At 45.3% G+C, this 21,173-nt stretch overlaps 1 protein-coding gene across 3 annotated transcripts in view; it reads left to right on the top strand.

Annotated features, from left to right (window-relative positions):
* Nucleotides 1-2,144: 2,144 nt before the first annotated feature.
* Nucleotides 2,145-21,173, top strand: part of peli1b (pellino E3 ubiquitin protein ligase 1b) — a 29,662-nt gene continuing 10,633 nt past the window's right edge. For 2 of the 3 annotated variants that reach the window (XR_013121771.1, XM_076977543.1), the window contains exons 1-2: nt 2,145-2,474; nt 20,720-20,958. Coding sequence is in view for 2 of the 3 variants with exons in the window: in XM_076977543.1 (XP_076833658.1) it covers nt 20,882-20,958 (77 nt within the window). In the remaining variant the exon portion in view is untranslated. Of the gene's footprint in view, nt 2,479-20,719; nt 20,959-21,173 lie in introns of all 3 variants that reach the window. The other variant, XM_076977544.1, reaches the window with a different exon arrangement.

Below are 21,173 nucleotides of genomic sequence, written 5' to 3'. Positions count from 1 at the left end.
GAAGCAGGAAATACGCTGCCTAATCTTTCACACCACTCCTTTCACATCACACGCCTCTTTCCATGTCTCGCTTACTTCTCCCGCCTGTCTCCGTCTCACCTCACACTCTTTCTCACACTCTCTCTACATGTCTCACAGAACCCTGGTTCGTGTCTATTTCTCTCTGTCTGTGTTTCTCATTTCTTGACTGTTATGTTATGGAATTATACCAAAGCAGTTTAAAAAGCAAAGTTAAAAAAGATAAAGGATTACTAATGTATTAATGTTTAACAACAGAAGATTACAATTACCTGAAATAACTGACTCCGTCTCACTGTACTCCCTCTGTTTCTCTCTCTCTTTCTCTCTCTTTCTGTCTGTCTCTCTGTCAGTTAAATGCAGTAAGCTTTACTGGCAAGACCTTATTCAAAGCAAGAATTAGCATTTTCAGTGTTATAGAATATTGTAACTGTTGAAATCCTGTAAATGTCTCTATCTGGACTGCCATCACAGGTCTTTATTTAGCACAGCTGTTTCTGTTTAATGTTTTATGCATCAGTAACTCCTGAAATTAACCCTTAGATAAAACAGACACCCCGCTGAGATACACAGGTCATCATCAAGTGGGAGGGTGTATTTTCCTCTCTGTCTTGTTTATGGAGATTGAAATATAAAGTAGGTCGTATGATGTCAAATGGTGATATCATAACGCATATGTGTGCAAAGAACACAGAAAACAACAGAATATGGAACCAATGTGTCAGTACAAGTAAAGAGAACTTGTGTCTCAGAACACCTAAAGAACTCTATATGTGTCTTCAAACCCCTAAATAGATATCAAGTGTCTCAACTCTCGTGTCTTTTTCAGTACCCCTAGACATGTGAGTTCTCTTTAGGGGTGAAGAGAACTCACGTGTCCTGGAGTACTGAACGAGAGCTCACGTGTCTCTGAACACCTCAAGAGAACACTTAAGTCTCAAGATCTTTCCAACCTTTGTGTGAAGGTGCTCACGCTAAGCTGTGAAAGACAACAAGACACTAATGCTCAATACATTAATCATGACTGTGGGTTCGTATCACGCTGGAGTGTGTATGTGTGTTTGTGGGCCAGAAAGTAGGGACATCAGAATTTTAACATCGGAATGCTGGTGTTGTTATACTGGCATACACATAGTTTGTCACTGCAGCTGTGTGTGTGTGTGTGTGTGTGTGTGTGTGTGTGTGTGTGTGTGTGTGTGTGTGTGTGTGTGAGCAAGATGATGAGAGCACTCAATTCAACATGGCAGATGTGTTAATGTATGTTCTTAATTAGAATATGCTAACGTACAGCACGTGACCAAAGCCTTAGAGAAAATTAACTTTTGTTGAAGTGCTAATTGATAGTCTGTCAGCCACTGGAAAAAAAAACATCACATAGCATCACATAGGACGTGATATGTTGAGATATCTTTGACACATTATAGAGAATCTTTGCAGAATCTTCTTCAGGGTTCTAGGACTGGGTCTGGGTTTACTCTGTCAGGCTCGGGTATATTAAGGTGTCCCCAAAGCTTCCAATAGGACCAATCATTTGTTTTTATTGCGTGTTGCATGTCTTGATTTATGCACACCTTGGCCAAGAGCTCAGTCAGAGGTTCATTTAGTGTGTCTGGCTTCTGTTGACATACCCAGCTGATCACAGTGACCTATTACATCTCAGAGAGATTTAGAGATTATAAGGGCTTACATGTAGCCTAGCAGCACTGAACAAAACAGTCAAAAAAGGCATATGACAGTGACCCTTATTTATTTATTGACTTGTTTATTTGTTTATTCGTTTATTTATATGAAATACATTTCAGTTGATTTCTCATCTTGTAATCAGTAAAAAAGAATTAAAAGTAAGTAGCTTAATTTAATTTATATCCAAAAGTAATTGATGTAGTTTGTTACAGGAGAAAAACTAAACGCTTTAAGTTGTGAAACATTGAACAATAAAGTAACAAAATGATCTAACGCATTATCAAGTTTCTGATTTTGGCAACACGAGGCGTAGCTTGTAGTTAATGTGCTGTTTACAAACACAAACGCACCCATCCCGTCTGCAGCCCCGAGTCCGGCGAACTACGTTTACCACAATGCATTGCAACGTGATGAATGACGCGGCAGCTTCGTCTCCTCCCACCGGCCGCTACTACGGAGCACACGGCCGTCTGTTTACGCGCACAGCTGCGAGACGGGAGGCACGCGGAGCGCGGCGGCGGGTTCTTAACGTCCGCGGCGATAATCCAGAGATCGGAAGGGCGCGAGACACGCCTCGTCATGAACGTGTCCTCGCGGCGTACTTAATCGGACCCGCCGGAGGAGCTCATCATCATCATCATCATCATCATCCTCCTCCGCCTTTGTTAGCCACTAGCTGGCTCTGCTAGCTCGGAACCCCCCCCGGTACAGCGTGGACTCTCCGTTTGAGCCGTCTTCTTGCCGGCGTGCCGACGGCCCGGTAACCGACTCCCGTAAGTAAGTCTTTTTTTTTGTTCTGAACGGAACCGTCGCGAGCGGCTCTGTGTCCGCGCTCGCGCCCCGGTCACGCGCGCGGCGGGGTTTGTTTACCTCGCTGGCTAACGCGGCTACCCTGCTGGCTGAGGGGGAAACGTCTCCGTCTGAAAACCTCCCGAGTGACTTTGTTCGGCATTAAAGGCCGCCGGAACCACCGGGATAACGGCTCGGGACGGGTCCCGTCTCCGTTTTTGACCCACTTCATCTCCGTTTTTGACCCACTTCTCCTAATAAGTTAAACTAACGCTCTTTATCCGTCTTTAACCGTAGCGTTAACGTGTGTTGAACTAATGAAAGCACAACTTTTTATTATTGTCACCGGGCAGCTGACCTGAATGTGCGTTTAAGGTTTTATTAGATGTTATTAGATGTCTATTGTTACCGACCTGTGAATGTTTACCCCCTTTTGAATGCTGGAACAATGTGGCTGTTAATGACCCCCGGGTACTAAACGTTATCCCCGTCTGACCCAGTGAAGGAACAGAGAGCCAAGAACATCATCTACTCTTAAACTATCAGAACATCTACTCCTGAACTATCAGAACATCTACTCCTGAACTATCAGAACATCTACTCCTGAACTATCAGAACATCTACTCCTGAACTATCAGAACATCTACTCTTAAACTACCAGAACATCTACTCTTAAACTACCATAACATCTACTCTTAAACTACCATAACATCTACTCTTAAACTACCATAACATCTACTCCTAAACTCATTTACTAGCACACTTGCCAAAGACTTTACTGTGACTTGTGCGATATTAATGCTGTGTGGCCGCTGTGTTTCACGTTACGGTGAGCTGGACTTGAATACGTGGATGTGAGGACAGGTCCCTTGTGGCTGACTGCTGCATCACACTACACGTGTGCTCAGTTCTTCGGGGATATTGAGGTTTCAACCCAGTGGCTGGATATTGGACCAGAGTTGAATGATCGCATTTATTATTATTCCTTGTCAGCAACACACAGATTTGCTGTTTGTTTTGTTGTAATTAGTTGGCGAAAACCTGTTGAACTTGTCTTAAACAATGACGACTTCCATCACTTTAGATCATTTGGCCAGAGTAGTGCTGTGTTTTCTAACAGCATTTAGATTGGGCTGTAATCATTTGCATTGCCTTGGGGGTTATGCTGTATTGTCCCGTTGTTCGGTTTAAAGTGATTTGCATAGTTGTCTAGCGGTCCAAGTCTAGCATCTGCCCTGCAAACGCAGCCTTTGTCCCGTGCTGACGTGATGATTTGAATCACTTTTGTTGACGACGTTACCCCCCTACACACACCCCCACCCCTACACACCACCCCCCCACCCCCACACACACACCCCCTCCCCTACACACCACACCCCCCCACCCCCACACACACACCCCCTCCCCCAGCAGCTGCACGACACACCAGAGTCCTCTTTGTCAATACTTATGCCTGAATTATTTATGTTTAACATCGGTGCCCTGTGCCGATCGACAATACACAATGTATTTACTGTCACCGTACTGTCAATGTATTTACGGTCCTGGTGCACACAAATGTTTTCTCTTGGTCTTTGTGTGCGTGTATGTGTATGCATTATCACTTATATGTAACATGTATGTAATATATATATGTATATAATGTAATATATATATATGTGTGTATATATATATATATATATATATATATATATGTGTGTGTATTTATATATATATGTGTACTGTATGCAGTTTTTTTTTACATAAACGATTCAGTTCAGCTTGCAGGCCTTTTAATTGGAAGGTGCTCCCCTGTTAATTCGGCTCACATTAAGACACTTTTCATGGGGTCTTTATGTTGGTGTTCTTTCTCCTGCTTGGTCTCAGCTGCAACTGTCCTGTGTGTTTGTCAGAGGAAAAGGGTGTGGAACGTGTCTGGCTAATACAATCAAATAAACGCCAGGCGTACAGTCCTGGCGCCCGGCCAGCAGTGTAGCTTTCCACCCCAAGACGAAGATAAGACTCCCCACTTACTGGGATGTGTAGACTGCTGTCTTCTCGAAAACTGTCGGCATTATAATTTGCGTGCGTGCAAATAGTTTGAGGGTGAAGTGTAAATAGTGAAGAGTTGCATAAATATTTCTAGTAAAGACAGTAGGCACTCAAAACTGGTGTTTCCATTGTATCGTGCTCTGGTGTCTGCATAATGAAGCTTGTCAAAGAGGAACTGTATTCTGGAGTCACTCCAGGGTGCATGTGTAGGGTCAAAGAACTGTACTGAATTTTTTAAATGATAAAAAATCCTGTGATTTTTAAACAGCATGAGCTAAAACAAAAAGACCTACTTGTTTACTGGTTGGAGTTTTCTCAAGCTCAGTTCAGTGTCATGGGGGGGGGGGGGGGGCACGTTGGACTAGTGTGGTGCCTCAGGATAGTTTGCTCACTTTGCAGAGTCTGTGTGTTCGAGTTTCTTAGCAGTTGAGGGGGATGTGACTCATTTAGCCGATTAGCTCAGTGTCAGTGTTGGCATGGAAAGGAGATATCTCCTCTAAATCCCGTAGGGTCAGCGTATCGGATTCCTGCGAGAGCGCCCGGTGTCTTAATAAACGAGATTGGTCAGGCGAGCTGCATTACACCACTCCCTGCTGAGTTGTGTCTACCTTCAGTCAGAGCAGGGGACGGGCAACTACACTGCCCATAATGCTCTGCTACAGACTAAGTCTTTGGGCACTTGTAGTATTAAGTTTTAATAAATTATAGTTTGTGATTTTAAGGCATAGATAAATTTGTCAGTGACTGTTCCAGTGTTTGGTGAGACTACATGATCCACAATGCCTTGCCACATAAAGAGTTTGAGCTCTTTTGTTTACAAAGCCATGACATGTGATTTTCAGACATAGAGAGGTTTGTCAGTGACTTTTCCAGTGCATGTTGAGACTGTCAGATCCACAGTACCACAGTGTTTGTATTCTTGCAGGGATAAAGCCATCATAAGTCTCATTGGAGTTATTTTTATGTGACAGTTCTGTAGTTAAGAGTTTGTGGTGACTGGCAGTGTTAAAGACGATATGTAGACGGCTTTCATATATTAAACTGGCTGTGCTGCTCCTGTCCCTGTGGCGTATGGGGGGGGGGGGGGGTTTCGAGCCCGTTCTGAGGAGGCATGACTCTTACTGCACTCTTTCCTCTTACAACTCACTCCCTAATCAGCAGTATCACTCTTGCTGTTACTATCAGACTTATGACTCATCACAGGAAAACTGATCTTGTGTGTTTGTGCGTGCATGCGCGTGTGTCTTTTGATCACAGTCAAATGTTATAATGTTGGACTTGGCTTTGAAGCGCCCCCCACTGGTATAATGTGGGACTACGTTGTCACTCACCGGTTCTGTATTTGGCCGCTGCTGTGTGTGTGAACGTGTTGGGAACAAGGCCAGATAACCTGTGATCCTCTCTAGGACTCACATCTGGCACCAGTGCAGGTGACATCTGGTCCAACAGCGCCGTTGTCCAGTTACGGTGATTTGCGGGTTGTTGATGTGCAGTCAGTCTTTGTCTGTCCCTCCCGGTACATAAACAGGACGGCGTTCACCTTCGACCAGGGCCTTCATTCTAAGATGCTTGCTAGGAATGTGTTTGACTGGTATACAGTCCATCCATACAGACCGTCGTCCCACTGAATGTGTGTATCTAAATGGTATACAGCCTGGCAGTGTCAGTGGTTAATGTCAGTGGTTTTACAGGCAGGTCTTGTGTGTTTAATTCTGTAGTGTTGGTCATGTAGTGCTGCAGTTGACCCAGCTGTAGCTCTGTTTAAGTGTAATCGTGTGTGTGTGTGTGTGTGTGTGTGTGTGTGTGTGTGTGTGTGTGTGTGTGTGTGTGTGTGTGTGTGTGTGTGTGTGTGTGTGTGTGTTGTTGCTATTCCTCCAGCGTTGTGGTATCTGAGCTGTTTTTCTGGTAGTGCCAGCACATTAGGGGAGGTTACGACTGAAGTGAGGATTGGGTCAAATGTTGTCTGATGACCTTGCTGTCTGATGACCTTGCTGTCTGATGACCTTGCTGTCTGATTACATTGCTGATGTCTCATATTGTCTTATGACCTCTGCTGTCTGTTGTCCCCTACTGTCTGATATCCCCTGCTTTCTGATATTCTCCACTGTCTGATATCCCCCCACAATCTTGCTGTCTGATCACTTTGCTGTCTAACGTCCCCTGTTGGTTCACGTGGTTATTCCTTCACCTTCATCCACCCTCTGTAAACACGATAGAGTTCAAGAGAATGTTGTATCAGGTGTGGTGAAGAACCATTTGCCCCCCGTTAAATGTCAGATAATCGTCTCACCCAGGGACACGGCTGCGGGAGACTTTAGAGAAACACCGCCCCTCTGGCAGGTGACTCCGCATGGCCCAGCTGGGATTCAAACCCACAACAGTATCTTTACTGGGCCAGTGACTGCTTTATGGAGCGCAGGTGGTGGAACCTTCTAGAACCCCTGCGGTTCTGCCTGTGACCTTGTCTGGCCAGGCAGTACAATGCTCGCTTATGAGTAGCCCTGACCATACTGTGTCTCGCCTAGTTTCGTTTTATGGGCTTGTGATTTTTTTCCGTTTCTCTGTTCCAACAGCTTTTCCTCATTGTTTTCTTATGTCAGACTGGACGCTGGCTAAGGCAGAGGCATTCAAACTTTTTCCTCATGAGAGCCCCTTCAGTTATTTTTGAGGATTCGGGGGACCCCCTCAACTAAAACAAACCCGTCAATATACAAACTATTGCAGCACATGTATGAAAGCAATTATTTCCAGAACGTTTATTATTAGATGGCCAAATAAAATAAAAACCACCCATGGCAATTATCTGCACATATGAATATAACGCATTCTCCTGACCTGCATGATATTCTCTCCCCATCCGTTGGTCCATAAGTAGCCTAAATTCCAATCCCATGTTTTTTAGGTAAAAATCTTGTATTTTGTTTGTTTGTTTCATGCAAATTCAATATATACAGTGGGGAAAATAAGTATTTAGTCAGTCACCAATTGTGCAAGTTCTCCCACTTAAAAAGATGAGAGAGGCCTGTAATTGATATCATAGGTAGACCTCAACTATGAGAGACAAAATGTGAAAAAAAAATTGAGAAAATAATTTTGTCTGACTTTTAAAGAATTTATTAGCAAATAATGGTGGAAAATAAGTATTTGGTCAATAACAAAAGTTCATCTCAATACTTTGTTGTATATCCTCTGTTGGCAATGACAGAGGTCAAACGTTTTCTGTAATTCTTCACAAGGTTGGCACACACTGTTGCTGGTATGTTGGCCCATTCCTCCATGCAGATCTCCTCACGTTTCATCTTCATTGCCCTTGCTGATGGAAGGAGGTTTGCACCCAAAATCTCACATTCATTCTTTCATGTACACGGACCAGTCGTCCTGGTCCCTTTGCAGAGAAACAGCCCCAAAGCATGATGTTGCCACCCCCATGCTTGACAGTTGGTATGGTGTTCTTTGGATGCAACTCAGCATTCACTGTCCTCCAAACACGACGAGTTGTGTTTTTACCAAATAGTTCTACTTTGGTTTCATCTGACCATATGACATTCTCCCAATACTCTTCTGGAACATCCAAATGCTCTCTAGCAAACTTCAGACGTGCCTGGCTTAAGCAGGGGGACACGTCTGGCACTGCAAGATCTGAGTCCCTGGTGTCGTAGTGTGTTGCTGATGGTAGCCTTTGTAACGTTGGTCCCAGCTTTCTGCAGGTCATTCACTAGATCCCCCCTTGTGGTTCTGGGATTTTTCCTCATCGTTCTTGTGATCATTTTGACCCCACGGGCTGAGATCTTGCGTGGAGCCCCAGATCGAGGGAGATTAGTAGTGGTCTTGTAGGTCTTCCATTTTCTGATTATTGCTCCCACATAGGGCTGGGTATTGATTCAAATTCCAAGAATCGATCCGATTCCGATTCTGAAGATTAAGAATAGATTTTTTTCGATTTAATCCGATTTAATCGATTCGATCCGATTCGATCCAATTCGGGGTTTAGTGTTATTAAAAATGTATTTGAGCTGTTTCCTGACTGTGTACAGAAGCAACATGTTAAAACTAGTATTATATCGATATTAATCAGCAAATAGTTACTGGTAGTTGGTAGTTACTGATGGCTGGAAGACTGGTGAAAAGGGTCATCATAAATCTACCTTCAAGAAAGGTAATCCAGGACAATAAACAGAGGACATCTTTGAGGTGTCTATATCTGCAACAGTGGGCTCCTACTGGGACACTAACAAGTGCATTATTATTATGATTTAAGTAATTAAGAATTCACCCATAAGCTGTTGCTACCAAATGCATTTTTATTTTAAAAGTGTAAAATGTAAACGTGTATTTTTCTTTAAAGTGAGAATATAAGAACAGAACTCTCACGTTACGGTCCCCAACCCCTCCGTTTTGGGCGCGTTAATGTCGTCTGCATCTAATCGTCTACGTCGGTGTATCTCCATGGGTGCGGGTGCGTCTTGTGATAGTCCTCACCTGTGGCTCGTCTCGTAATCACGTGAGGTTGATGTGGTTTGTTTATTTAATTTGCGCTCGCGCAGCGTCCTGTGCTCGTCGTTGTTTGAGTCACACATGTTCTATGTAAACGTGTTTTATGTGCGCTGTCTGCGCTTCGGTAAATGTAATAAACGTAACGATTTGGAAAGTGCAAAGGATTCTGTCTCGTACGTTACAAGAACATTTTAAACTTTTTTTTAAACTGTAAACACACTGGGTAAACGGTCAGTGACACGGACTAACTGTAAATAGTCACTGACACTGGATAAACTGTCCTTCTGTTTTTAGATTTCCGATTTGACTATCGTCGTTACCGGCACTGTCCGACGCCAAGTCGTTTTACAGTTAGTTAGACCGAGCACGCCTGCGTGAATTCAGTGACGAGGCGGGGGTAAAAGTTCACTAAAAAATCGATCTTTGGACGTACGAATCGATAATCAGATCATCATATGCGAATCGATTCTGAATCGGAAAATCGATTTTTTCAACACAGGCCTACTCCCACAGTAGATTTCTTCACACCAAGCTGCTTGCCTATTGCAGATTCAGTCTTCCCAGCCTACAATTCGGTTTCTGGTGTCCTCCGACAGCTCTTTCGTCTTCACCATAGTGGAGTTTGGAGTGTGACTGTTTGTTGTGGGCAGGTGTCTTTTATACTGTTAATGACTTCAAACTGGTGCCATTAATACAGGTAATGAGTGGGGGAAAGAGGAGCCTCTTAAAAAAGAAGTTACAGGTCTGTGACAGCCAGAAATCTTGCTTGTTTGTAGGTGACCAAATACTTATTTTCCACCATTATTTGCAAATAAATTATTTAAAAGTCAGACAAAATGATTTTCTCAATTTTTTTTCACATTTTGTCTCTCATAGTTGAGGTCTACCTATGATGTCAATTACAGGCCTCTCTCATCTTTTTAAGTGGGAGAACTTGCACAATTGGTGACTGACTAAATACTTATTTTCGCCACTGTATGGCCTTGGAAAATGACAGTGCTGAAGGTCAGTGGTGATTGTGGGATAAAAAGACCAAACAAAACAGGAAAGTGTAGGAAATTATAAACACGCATTTACACAGATGCAGCTCACCGTGCCTTCAGCTACCAAAACTACATTATTCTAGGTAGATATGTACACACAAGCAATTCTCCATATGAAAAATATTTTGTGACTTGTTTCAGTGTGAAGGGTGTGCCTGCTTTTGTGAAGTCTGTTTATCCCAGCTTGAAAAACAGCAAGTCTTACATTTTTCTTTACCTCCGGTTTTGATCTGTACTTTGACTTCAGAAAAAGCCTGTGCACAGAATCCATGATCCAGACTTCCTGAATTGTGCTTTTGTTCTAGAAAGTACTTGTCCAGATTGGCTTGCGCAAATCATTGATCACTTCAAACTTCCAGTTCAGTCTCATCCGTACTGTCACTCATCAGTCAAAATGGAGTCTCATTAATGACATTTTTTGTCTTGAACAGCAGTGACTTTGTTGTTTAGGTCAAAAATGGTTTGCTCTGATCCGCTGACATATTTAAAGAGTTCAGCCCGTAAATGTCAGCAGGCTATGCCAGAAGTACTGTCCAGTGAGGATGACTCTGCTAGTTCCCCAACAGAGGAACCCTGAGAACATCATGGAGTTCTTGGTCCACTGCAGTGGGTCCACAGTACATGAGGCGCTCTGTCCAGTCTCTCCTCATCCCTGACCTTCTACCTGTCCTGGAAGGAGCTCTATCGGTGCAGATAGCCAAGCAGGACTCCTGTTTCAGATTCACTGAGAGTGTTAAACACATCAGCTCTGGCAGCAACACCTTTTAATTGGTTTGCAGAATAAATAATTCTCCTTCACACAAACACAGTGAGTGTGTCTTATGTAGGCATAGTCATACTGGCATTGTTTACCTCATCTGTAGCTTCATCCAGTTGGTCTGTGAATTCAGATGCTTGTAAACGAGTTAGAAGTTGTTTGTGTACATTTCCTGATATATCTGCTCTTCACTGGGCCGCTGTAGTGACTGACAGCGGTATGGTTCTCATCTTGGTTTTCATCTTGGATTTCAGCGATACGGTGACCATATTTCGTGTCTAAATGTCATTTGGGTTTTGTTGGTTTAAGTCAAGCTGTCATTAGCAAGAGTATCTGCACAGATGACACACTGTGGCCTCACCTCCCCACATACGTCGATGGGAGTAAACCAATATTTTAATAGTCATTGCCTTATTTTCTCTAATTTTGTGTTTGTGCTCTTTTTTAATGTTTCTGTGGAAATGAAGTGTAATTACTGCAGAATGTGATGTATGCATCTTCTAGATCACAAAGGTTGTTTTTACATTAAAACATTTTTGGCTGTGTGTGTGTGTGTGTGTGTGTGTGTGTGTGTGTGCACATTCTCTGTAGTAGATCATCCATTGCTTTGTGTTTTTTGTGAAAGGAAAGGACCAGTCATCAGGAGATATAGATTTGATTAAGGTAAATATTCAGGGTCTTGCCATCTGTCTGCTATGCTCTCTCTCTCTCTCTCTCTCTCTCTCTCTCTCTCTCTCTCTCTCTCTCTCTCTCTCTCTCAGAGGTTGTTAAAACAGGACTGCTTTGTGTCTCTGACGAAATAAACATCGATTGTTTTGCCGTGTACATTCAAAATAACGTTACTGGAGTCTTTGATATTGTGATGTCGTATTACCTGCACGTGTCTAATATTCCTGGTCTGACCACTTCTGGGTCACTAGTGGATTCTGAGAACGCTGCATCCAAACTTCCTGGTCAGGAAGTGATACTTGAGCTGTGTGTGTGTGTGTGTTTGTGTGTCTGCCTGCCTGCCTGTGTGTGTGTGTGTTTGTGTCTGCCTCTGGGTGTGAGTGTGTGTGTGAGTGTGTGTGTGAGTGTGTGTGTGAGTGTGTGTGTGAGTGTGTGTGAGTGTGTGTGAGTGTGTGTGAGTGTGTGTGTGTGTGTGTGTGTGTGTGTGTGTGTGTGTGTGTGTGTGTGTGTGTGTGTGTGTGTGCGCGCGCGCACGTGTGCACCTATACACAGTGTGAGAGACACATCTGTTTATTTTCCTCTACTTGCTGGTCTGTGTTCATGTCACTGAATAATTAAAACAGTCCTGAAATTCAAGCTCCTCCTCTCTGTACCAGCTGTCCGCTCCATCTGTGTTTCAGAGCTGACACTTAGAGGATACTGCTGGTACTTTTGCACACACACACACACACACACCCCAAAAGACGCTCTAAAAATCATTATGCACACATTCAAAAGCTGCTCATCTAGGACTGCCCAGAACACACACAGTTCAGTTCAGCTCCGTATGGAACACGTCCCAGATCTGTTCCCCATAGGTTAGTGCGTGGACAACGCCATTTAACATCATCACACAGCCCTTAGCTATCCTGCACAGAAAGTTTAAATGCGAGAGGAATGGCTTACTGTGAGTGAGTGAGTGTGTGTGTGGGGGGGGGGGGGGGGTTACTGTGTGTGTGGGTTACTGTGTGTGTGTGTGGGTTACTGTGTGTGTGTGTGGGTTACAGTGTGTGTGTGTGTGGGTTACAGTGTGTGTGTGTGTGGGTTACTGTGTGTGTGTGGGTGTTACTGTGAGTGTGTTGGGGTACTGTGTGTGTGTGTGTGTGTGTGTGTGTGTGTGTGTGTGTGTGTGTGGGTTACTGTGTGTCGATGCATCTGTGAGTGTGTCTGTCTGTGCATCTTTCTGTCTGTGAATCTTTGAGCGTTTGTGTATGTTGTAAGTTAAATGCTTTAAAGTGTTGTTTGTTTGTGTGCGAGCAGTACAGTCAGGTTAACAGAACAGGTTTCTCCAGACCTTACAGTCCTGACCTGCTCCTGTGAGCCCTCTACATCCACAACCGGGAAAAGTTTTAGTCAAGTTTCACTATGTGTACAGTGTTGTTAGGATGGGTGGGTGTGTGTGCAGGTGCGTTTGATCTGGGGGTGTGGAAGGGTATGTTGGTGTTAGCGTGGAGGGGTCTTTTGGTGTTTGGGATATGAGGTGTGTTTGGTGTTGGGGGTGTGGTAGGACTTACACTCTTATCTTACACATACTTATATGAACACAGAGTTATTGACATCCTTGAAAGAGCAATTATTTGTTTGGCATATGAACTCACTCACGCACACTCAGCTGGGTTTGTCATGTTCTCTTACCCTGCACTCGTTCTCTTACTCTGGCTTTATGAAGAGGGACAGAATCTGTTCCCACTCAGTCTGATGTACCTCTGAGTTGACCTGAGCCAACCAGTCTGATCTCTCTCAGTCTGATTACATCACTGAGTCGGTCTGATCTCTTGCGCTCAGGTCTGTGGCTTTAAGGGAAGAGAAATGTGCATTTCATTCCTTCCATATGTTATTTGTGCAGCTGCAGGCCCCGCCCACCTGCGCCGTGTGAAGAAGTCCACGCCCCCCCCACGCCAGACGTGTATCTACTGGTGCTTAGTACAGCAGTGTGAGGGATTTTGTTCATATTGAGATCTGAATTTCCTGCATTCAGGAACTTCTTGCCCCAGAGCAAGAAGGATTAGGTGTTCTCTGGCTGAAGGAAGTGTGTGTGTGCGTGCGGGTGAGTATGTGTGTGTGTGCGGGTGAGTATGTGTGTGCGTGCGGGTGAGTGTGTGTGTGTGTGCGTGCGGGTGTGTGTGTGTGTGTGCGTGCGGGTGTGTGTGTGTGTGTGCGTGCGGGTGAGTGTGTGTGTGTGCGTGCGGGTGAGTGTGTGTGTGTGCGTGCGGGTGAGTGTGTGTGTGTGCGTGCGGGTGAGTGTGTGTGTGTGCGTGCGGGTGAGTGTGTGTGCGTGCGTGCGGGTGAGTGTGTGTGCGTGCGGGTGAGTGTGTGTGTGCGTGCGGGTGAGTATGTATGTGTGTGTGCGTGCGGGTGAGTATGTGTGTGTGTGTGTGCGTGCGGGTGAGTGTGTGTGTGTGTGCGTGTGGGTGAGTGTGTGTGTGTGTGCGTGCGGGTGAGTGTGTGTGTGTGTGCATAATTGTGTATTTGTGTGTGTATAATTGACCCTTTTTTTAAAGTGTGACTTCTCTGAGGTATGTCCTTTCACTAGGGGTGAATGACCTTTTTATTACAGAACAGCTTGGAATTGTGGGTGTGTGTGTGTGCACGTGTGTGAGTGCGTGTGTGTGCACGTGGGCGTGTGCGCGGGTGGTCTACTGCGTGTGCTGCCCTAGAAAGCCCCATCTTAATTGGTCAAGGTTTCAGAACTGCTTGTGATTGGACGCTTTCATCCACCCCCTTCTTCCTGATACCTCAGACCTATTCCACACGTTCATGTGTGTATTCTGCTCTGTTCTGTGCTGCTTTCTGTTGCACTTTTTTGGTCTGTTTAATTTTGTTTTACTGTTTGGAAGTGAGAGTGAGTGTGAGAGTTGAGTGTGAGAGAGAGAGAGAGGTCAGCAGGGTGTTCACTTACATGTTATCTGCTCCTCACATCTAAGCAGTGACTAAGTTGTTTGAGAAGCCTCGATTCTCCAGAACTGAGCAGTCCTGTGTTCCACACTGAGTCACAATCCAGTACGCAATCACCTCTAGCTCCAACCCCAGAGAAGAAAGACCCAAAACTAAACATAACCTTAGCTTATAGGGTACCTCAGCTTATAGGGTACTCCTTAGAGGTATAGAGGAACGTGTGTGTGTGTGTGTGTGTGTGTGTGTGTGTGTGTGTGTGTGTTCGTTCAGATAGGCCTTCATAGCCTTTTAAGATGCTGAAGTCAGGTAACATATCAGTTCACAATATTTTTCTCTGAGTGTCACCTATTAAGCGTGAGGTCACCGACTGCCCTGAGAACAGTGTACTCAAGCACTTTGGAGATGTGAGTCTGTAAATCCCCTTATCACACCAAGGGATGCGAATCTCTCGGTGGCAATGAGGTCACACACACACACACACACACAGTCTCCGCACTTCAGACCTCACTCTCACCTAGGACTGTGTATAATATGATATGACAGTATATCGTGAGTTCACCCTTATTGATTCGTAAATTTACAGTCATGGCTGTATCGTCATTTTTGAACGTGAAACTCGTGTTCAAGTTTAAGTGCAAAATTTAACACCCTGCATGTGGCATCTTCAAAATATTGAAGAAATAGCACCTTTGTTCTAATGTCCTAATGTGTTATTGTTCATAAGTAATAATAGTTTTTTAGCTAATGTTTGTATAACATCAAATTGCATTGTATCATGATTCCTGCATCATATTACATGGTATGGTATCATGAAGTTACTGGCAGTACTTACTCAGACACCTTTCTCCAAGACCACACACACACACACACACACACACACCAGCTGGAGGAGTGTGTTACAGATTTCTTATCAGACCTCAGAGCGTTCGTTTTCTTCACACTCTTAAACATGCTGTGACCAATTGGTAGTGAATTGCTCTCATTTCTTTTCAACCTTATCTGTTTGAATGCTCTTTATCGTGTGTCTGTGTGTCTGTCTGTCTGTGTGTGTGTGTGTGTGTTTGTGCGTGCGTCTCTGTTTGTGCGTGCGTCTCTGTTTGTGCGTGCGTCTCTGTTTGTGCGTGCGTCTCTGTGTGTGTGTGCGTCTCTGTGTGTGTGCGTCTCTGTGTGTGTGTGTGCGCGTGTGCCTACCTCTCTGTGTGTGTGGCTGTGGAGGCTAGACTTATCTTACTGCTATTTAACTAAGACCTGCTGGTAGTGGAATTTGCCCTTTGCACTGATCAGAATAAGCTTATGGTGATGAAAACTGATTTCAGATCAGTAGATTCTTAAGTTCTTACACTGGCTACCAGTACAATACAGGATAGACTTCAAGGTGTTACTACTGGTCTATAAATCACTTAATGGTGTAAGACCAGTGTATCTATCTGACATGCTGCAGAGCTATGAGCCAGTCTTGGGTCACTATGAACGAATCCGTTGCTCCTGCGAAAGGTGTGAACTAAGCAAGGAGAGGCAGCATTTAGATATTACGCTGTTTCTAAATGGAACCAGCTGTTGGAAGATACTAGAACTTTGGACTGGCTTTTGGTTAGTGTAGGCACCGTAAATGTAGCCTACTTATTCTTATTTTTTATTTCTTTTGGTTAGTGTAGGCACCGTAAATGTAGCCTACTTATTCTTATTTTTTTTTTCTTTTGGTTAGTGTAGGCACCGTAAATGTAGCCTACTTATTCTTATTTTTTATTTCTTTTGGTTAGTGTAGGCACCGTAAATGTAGCCTAATTATTCTTATTTTTTATTTCTTTTCTCTCAGGTTGTATTGCTTTTTTTATCATCTTCTTTTAAATTCTTTTTATTTTAATCACTTTATCATTTAATCATAAAGTGATTAAAATAATTTTTTTTTAATCATTTTAATTTCTATTTGATTTCATTATTTAATTAATATAAAATTCTATTTTCATCTTTTTAAAATAATTTTTATGTATTCTATTTTGTGGGCACTGATCTTCCCAAGGTGACAGACCTCGGGTCGTAATAAGCTTCTTCTTTTCTTGTGTGAAGCACTATGAATTGCCAGTGTGTGTGAGAGGTGCTGTATGAATAAACCTGCCTCGCCTATTGGTTAGACCAGGAGTCAGACTGGGCCACATGGTTGTTCCAGCCTCCATGACGCTGGTTGTCTCATTTTAATATTCTCTCTCTCTCTCTCTCTCTCTCTCTCTCTCTCTCTCTCTCTCTCTCTCTCTCTCTTAGTTGGCGAGTCATCCTTCTTTCACCCTCAGTAACTTTGTATTCTGTTCAAGCAACAGCAGTTACATTTTAATTAGTATAAAATGTAGTGTGTGAGTGTGTGTGTGTGTGTGTGTGTGTGAGTGAGAGAGAGAGAGAGAGAGAGAGAGAGAGAGAGAGAGAGGAGAGAGAGAGAGAGAGAGAGAGAGAGAGAGAGAGTCCCAAAGCACTTAACCGTAAAGGTGGTGGGATGTTCAGGAGGGTGTGTGTGTGTTAGGGCTGTTTGAAGGACTGTTTGAAGTCAACTCCATATCACACACACACACACACACACACACACACACACACACACACACACACACACAGATCCTTCATCGTTAAAGGTCTCTGTGCAGAACACACCCTACTTCAACCCTTTGAGAAGTCACTTTGTCCTGTGCTCCCAGAATGCACTAGACGTGTGTTCCTGCAGAGCAGCTTGGACTGGCTGCGTCCACGTGTGTCCACACAGCCAGCCGCGTGCTTCCTGTGGGCGGGGCCTGGGGCTCCACAAAGCCCCGATTCTAATCACATCCAGGAACGTCTCGCCGCTTAAGCCCTTAATCTAGGCCGCTGCTGCTGCGAGCCCGGACGCCCCCACCTGCAGGGGCGCTGTGTCTCTTTGAAGGACGGAGCAGTCCTCTGGATCCAGCCCGTCATAAGCCTCAAAAGCAGACGCGTGGGGAACAAACCTCTGGTTGTGTCCCAGTGGATGGTGCGACGGGCTCACAGTATTTTCTCAACAGTCACTTCACACTGAAAAACAGTGTGTTTCGTGTTTGCTGAGCCAAATTACCCATAAACCCCTCCTCCCACCACCAGTCTCCACCTAGACTTTGAGGCTAAGCTGGTTTGTTCTGTTTTATTTCCCACTGCACCACAGCAGAAACTCAACGATCTTCACTGACTACTGCATTCACCCCGCAAGGCCCCGCCCACTCTACCAGTCTGTCCCATTGACATGAATCAAACAGGTCTGATACAGCAGGTCTGATACAGCAGGTCTGATACAGCAGGTCTGATACAGCAGGTCTGATACAGCAGGTCTGATACTGCAGGTCTGATACTGCAGGTCTGATGTTGCAGGTCTGATGTTGCAGGTCTGATATAAGTGACTGTGATCTCTTCCATGTTCCACGTTTCAGAGTATGTTGTACGAGTTCTGTTGTTAAATTTTTTTAGTCTTTACAGCAGTAGTGATGGAGGTGCAGTGCGCCCCCTCCTGGTCTGTGATGGTCGTTACAGCAGTAGTGATGGTTACCATGCATCCTCTACTGGTCTATGATGGTCTCCTTTCTTACGGTGTTCTCTTTCTCTCTGTGTACAAATTTATTTTCTTGTCTCATTCTCTCTCTCTCTCTCTCTCTCTCTCTCTCTCTCTCTCTCTCTCTCTCTCTCTCTCTCTCTCTCTCTCTCACACACACACAGCAGTTGTCAGTGTCTCTTTGCTTTCCTTTTTCATTATTGAAGTGCGGAAGATGACCCAGTGTGTTCTGTAGTCTGCAGAATAGCCCTCATTTGTAGTGAGGGGCTGAGGCCCCTGTTGAACTGAATCAAGTGCAGATCCTTCTCCACACACGTGCTGTATTTACGTAACCTCACCAGGACGTCTGGCAGGAGCCCGACCCCAAAGAGCCAGGTCCAGAACCCAGCTGAGAGCAGGGCTGTGTTCGCCGAGCAGAAGCTGGACCTTCCCCACAGCCCTGCTGGACTCCTGGCTGTGGTCGGCTCTGCTCTTCCAGTCACACCTTCTCATCTGGGCTCTGGAGGCTCTAGAACTCTGTGCTGTGATTCATCTAGAACATCTGGACGGTGTGACATCAGAGAGAGGGAGAGAAGGGGAGAGAGAGAGAGAGTTATGTGTTTGCTGTGAACACACTCATGCAGACTGCACTTCTTAGTGTTATGTGATGTCGGCGACCTCGTGAGATGCTGTCAAGGGCTGATACCCATGAAACCAAATACCTGTGTGTGTGTGTGTGTGTGTGTGTGCGCGCGTGTGTGTGCGCGCGTGTGTGTGCGCGCGTGTGTGTGCGCGCGTGTGCGCGCGCGTGTGTGTGTGTGTGTGCGTGTTACCCCTTTTACACCAATGAAGAACATATTCTGGTTTGCAGACCTAATTGTGGCTCCCAGCGGACAACAGAACAACACTCCACTCCGCCGTGGTGCTACTCATGTGGTCCTGCTGTACGCCGTCACGCCCTCCTGATTACTGAACCCTGGTGGGGGACGCCGTGTGCGAGCTGTTGTGTACACACCATAAGAATGTCAGACAGCTGAAGTCTCCACACATGAGCACATGAGCAGTGTTGGTGTGTTTGTGGTCTGTGCTGTAATAGTGTGGCAGGCTGGGGTTCCTGCCGGCCGTGGGACGTCCAACGCGGTCTAGACGCAGCAGATCTGGCCTCCTGGGGGTGTTGTTCTCCAGGTAGTATATTTCAGGTACCAAGGCTCTGTCCAAGAGTGTGTGAATGTGTGTTGGCGTGAGTATATGTGTGTGTGCATCCGCCAGTCCAAACCCAGCTGAACTTCTCCTCACCAGCCTTAGAAGTGCTGGAGGTTTCCAACATTATCACTGCTGCCTTTTTTCTTATTTTTTTATTCCAGTAAAATCCAATTCTGGGTTTATTGCAGTTTTATTCTGGCTTTTATGGCCACGGTATTGTAGGTGTAACGTGAACACCTCATTCAGGGCCCATATCAGGCCTTTGGTCCCGGCTCATAGGGTACCGCTTAAAAACTGTGTGCACATGTGATTCTGACGCACAGTCACACATAATGGTCAGAGTGCGTGTGTGTGTGTGTGTGTGTGTGTCCTCCTGACTCACATGGTCTGGTGCATTTTGCATTGAAAGGGTCCAGTGTCATCACTTCCTGTATGGATGTGTAATGCACACTGTGATGAGTGTGGTTACTGTAGGACCACGTTCAGCTGGGTTCCTCCCTACGATTCCCTGAGTGACTCCATCCCTCTCCGCCCTGGAGGACTGGGGTAGTGGGGGGGTCTCTGTTCTGGGAAAATAGAGCAGTGTGGAACCCAACGGTTTGGCCTGTGATGCTTCTGGGGTGACGTGTCCTTAAGCACGTGTGTCCTAGACGTGTGAACATGTGCCAGCCTGCTGGGAACTGACTGTCAGGGGAACGAACTGTTCTAGTGTCTTAAAGTGGGCGAGCTCAAACGTGTGTGTGTGTGTGTGTGTGTGTGTGTGTGTGTGTGTGTGTGTCTGTCTGTGTGTCTGTCTGTCTGTGTGTGTGTCTGTGTGTGTGTGTCCATCAGTTCAGCTGTGACCTGTACTGATGTCATCAATCTGGTTTTGGGAATGACACCGGCACACATCACACGAGTCATTTATTACTATATTACGATATTACGATTTATTACGTGATTTAATTTATTACGATACGAGCGCCCGGTAAGGGGCGGGGCCTGACCTCATTCTGTTAACTGATACGAACACCTGGTAAGGGGCGGGGCCTGACCTCATTCTATTAACTGATATGAGCACCTGGTAATTTCACAATTATGCGCGTGTGTGTGTGTGTGATTGAGCAATGCAAACTGTTGACATTTGCATGTGGTAGTCATGTGTTGGTAATAGTCAGCTACTAGGTTCATGGCCCCCCCGCCCGACCCCACCCACACAAACCTGTGAAATCAGTGATGTCATTATGGGGGTGGAGTCCTGCCTCGTACTCCGTCTAGACTACGGGGGTGAACTCCGTCTTTTCTCTGGGCCAATCAACGTCCCAGGATCAGCCACTGAACTCTGTTGTGTCCACAGTCTGTAGAGCAGGTATCACCAAATGGCGGACCGCGGTCCGGATCCGGACCCGAACACCGTCCTGTCCGGCCCCAATCACATTCCTGATTAACTGGATACGGTCTGAGCTATCTGCCAAAAATGGACCGTGGAAAGATTTAATTGATTACCCCTGCTGTAGAGTCTCTACTATTGGTTAATACATTAAAAGCGTAATAAAGTACCCGCCTCCTTCTGACTCTCCCTCTCTGTCTCTGTCTCTCTAGGCTTCATGCACCAGCTATGATGAAGATGATGGTGATGATGCGGTGGCAGAGCTGAGACTGTGTGGCTGTGTGGCGTTCGCACCTGGAGAGGCTGAACACATACACACACACGCACACACACACACACACACGCGTGCAGGCGCACACACACACACAGTGCCCATGTTTTCCCCTGAACAGGAGAACATCTCCACCTCTACCAAAGTGCCGGTCAAATATGGAGAGCTCATTGTACTTGGGTAAGAGCTGCGCCCTTTAACCTCCTAACCTTTCACCTGTATTGCCTAGACACTGGAACTGCACTTTTGAGATGGCCATTTAATTAAGAAATGTTAAGAAAGGAATGTGTTATGATGTCTGATATGAGTGCGTCGTGAGTCTGATGAGTGCGCGTCGTGAGTCTGATGAGTGCGCGTCGTGAGTCTGATGAGAGTCTGATATGAGTGCATCATGA

The sequence above is a fragment of the Brachyhypopomus gauderio genome, chromosome 17 (assembly GCF_052324685.1).
Source record: "Brachyhypopomus gauderio isolate BG-103 chromosome 17, BGAUD_0.2, whole genome shotgun sequence".
Classification (NCBI taxonomy): Eukaryota; Metazoa; Chordata; class Actinopteri; order Gymnotiformes; family Hypopomidae; genus Brachyhypopomus; species Brachyhypopomus gauderio.
Note: the sequence above shows the minus strand (reverse complement) of the source record. Positions and strands in the feature narration are given on the sequence as shown.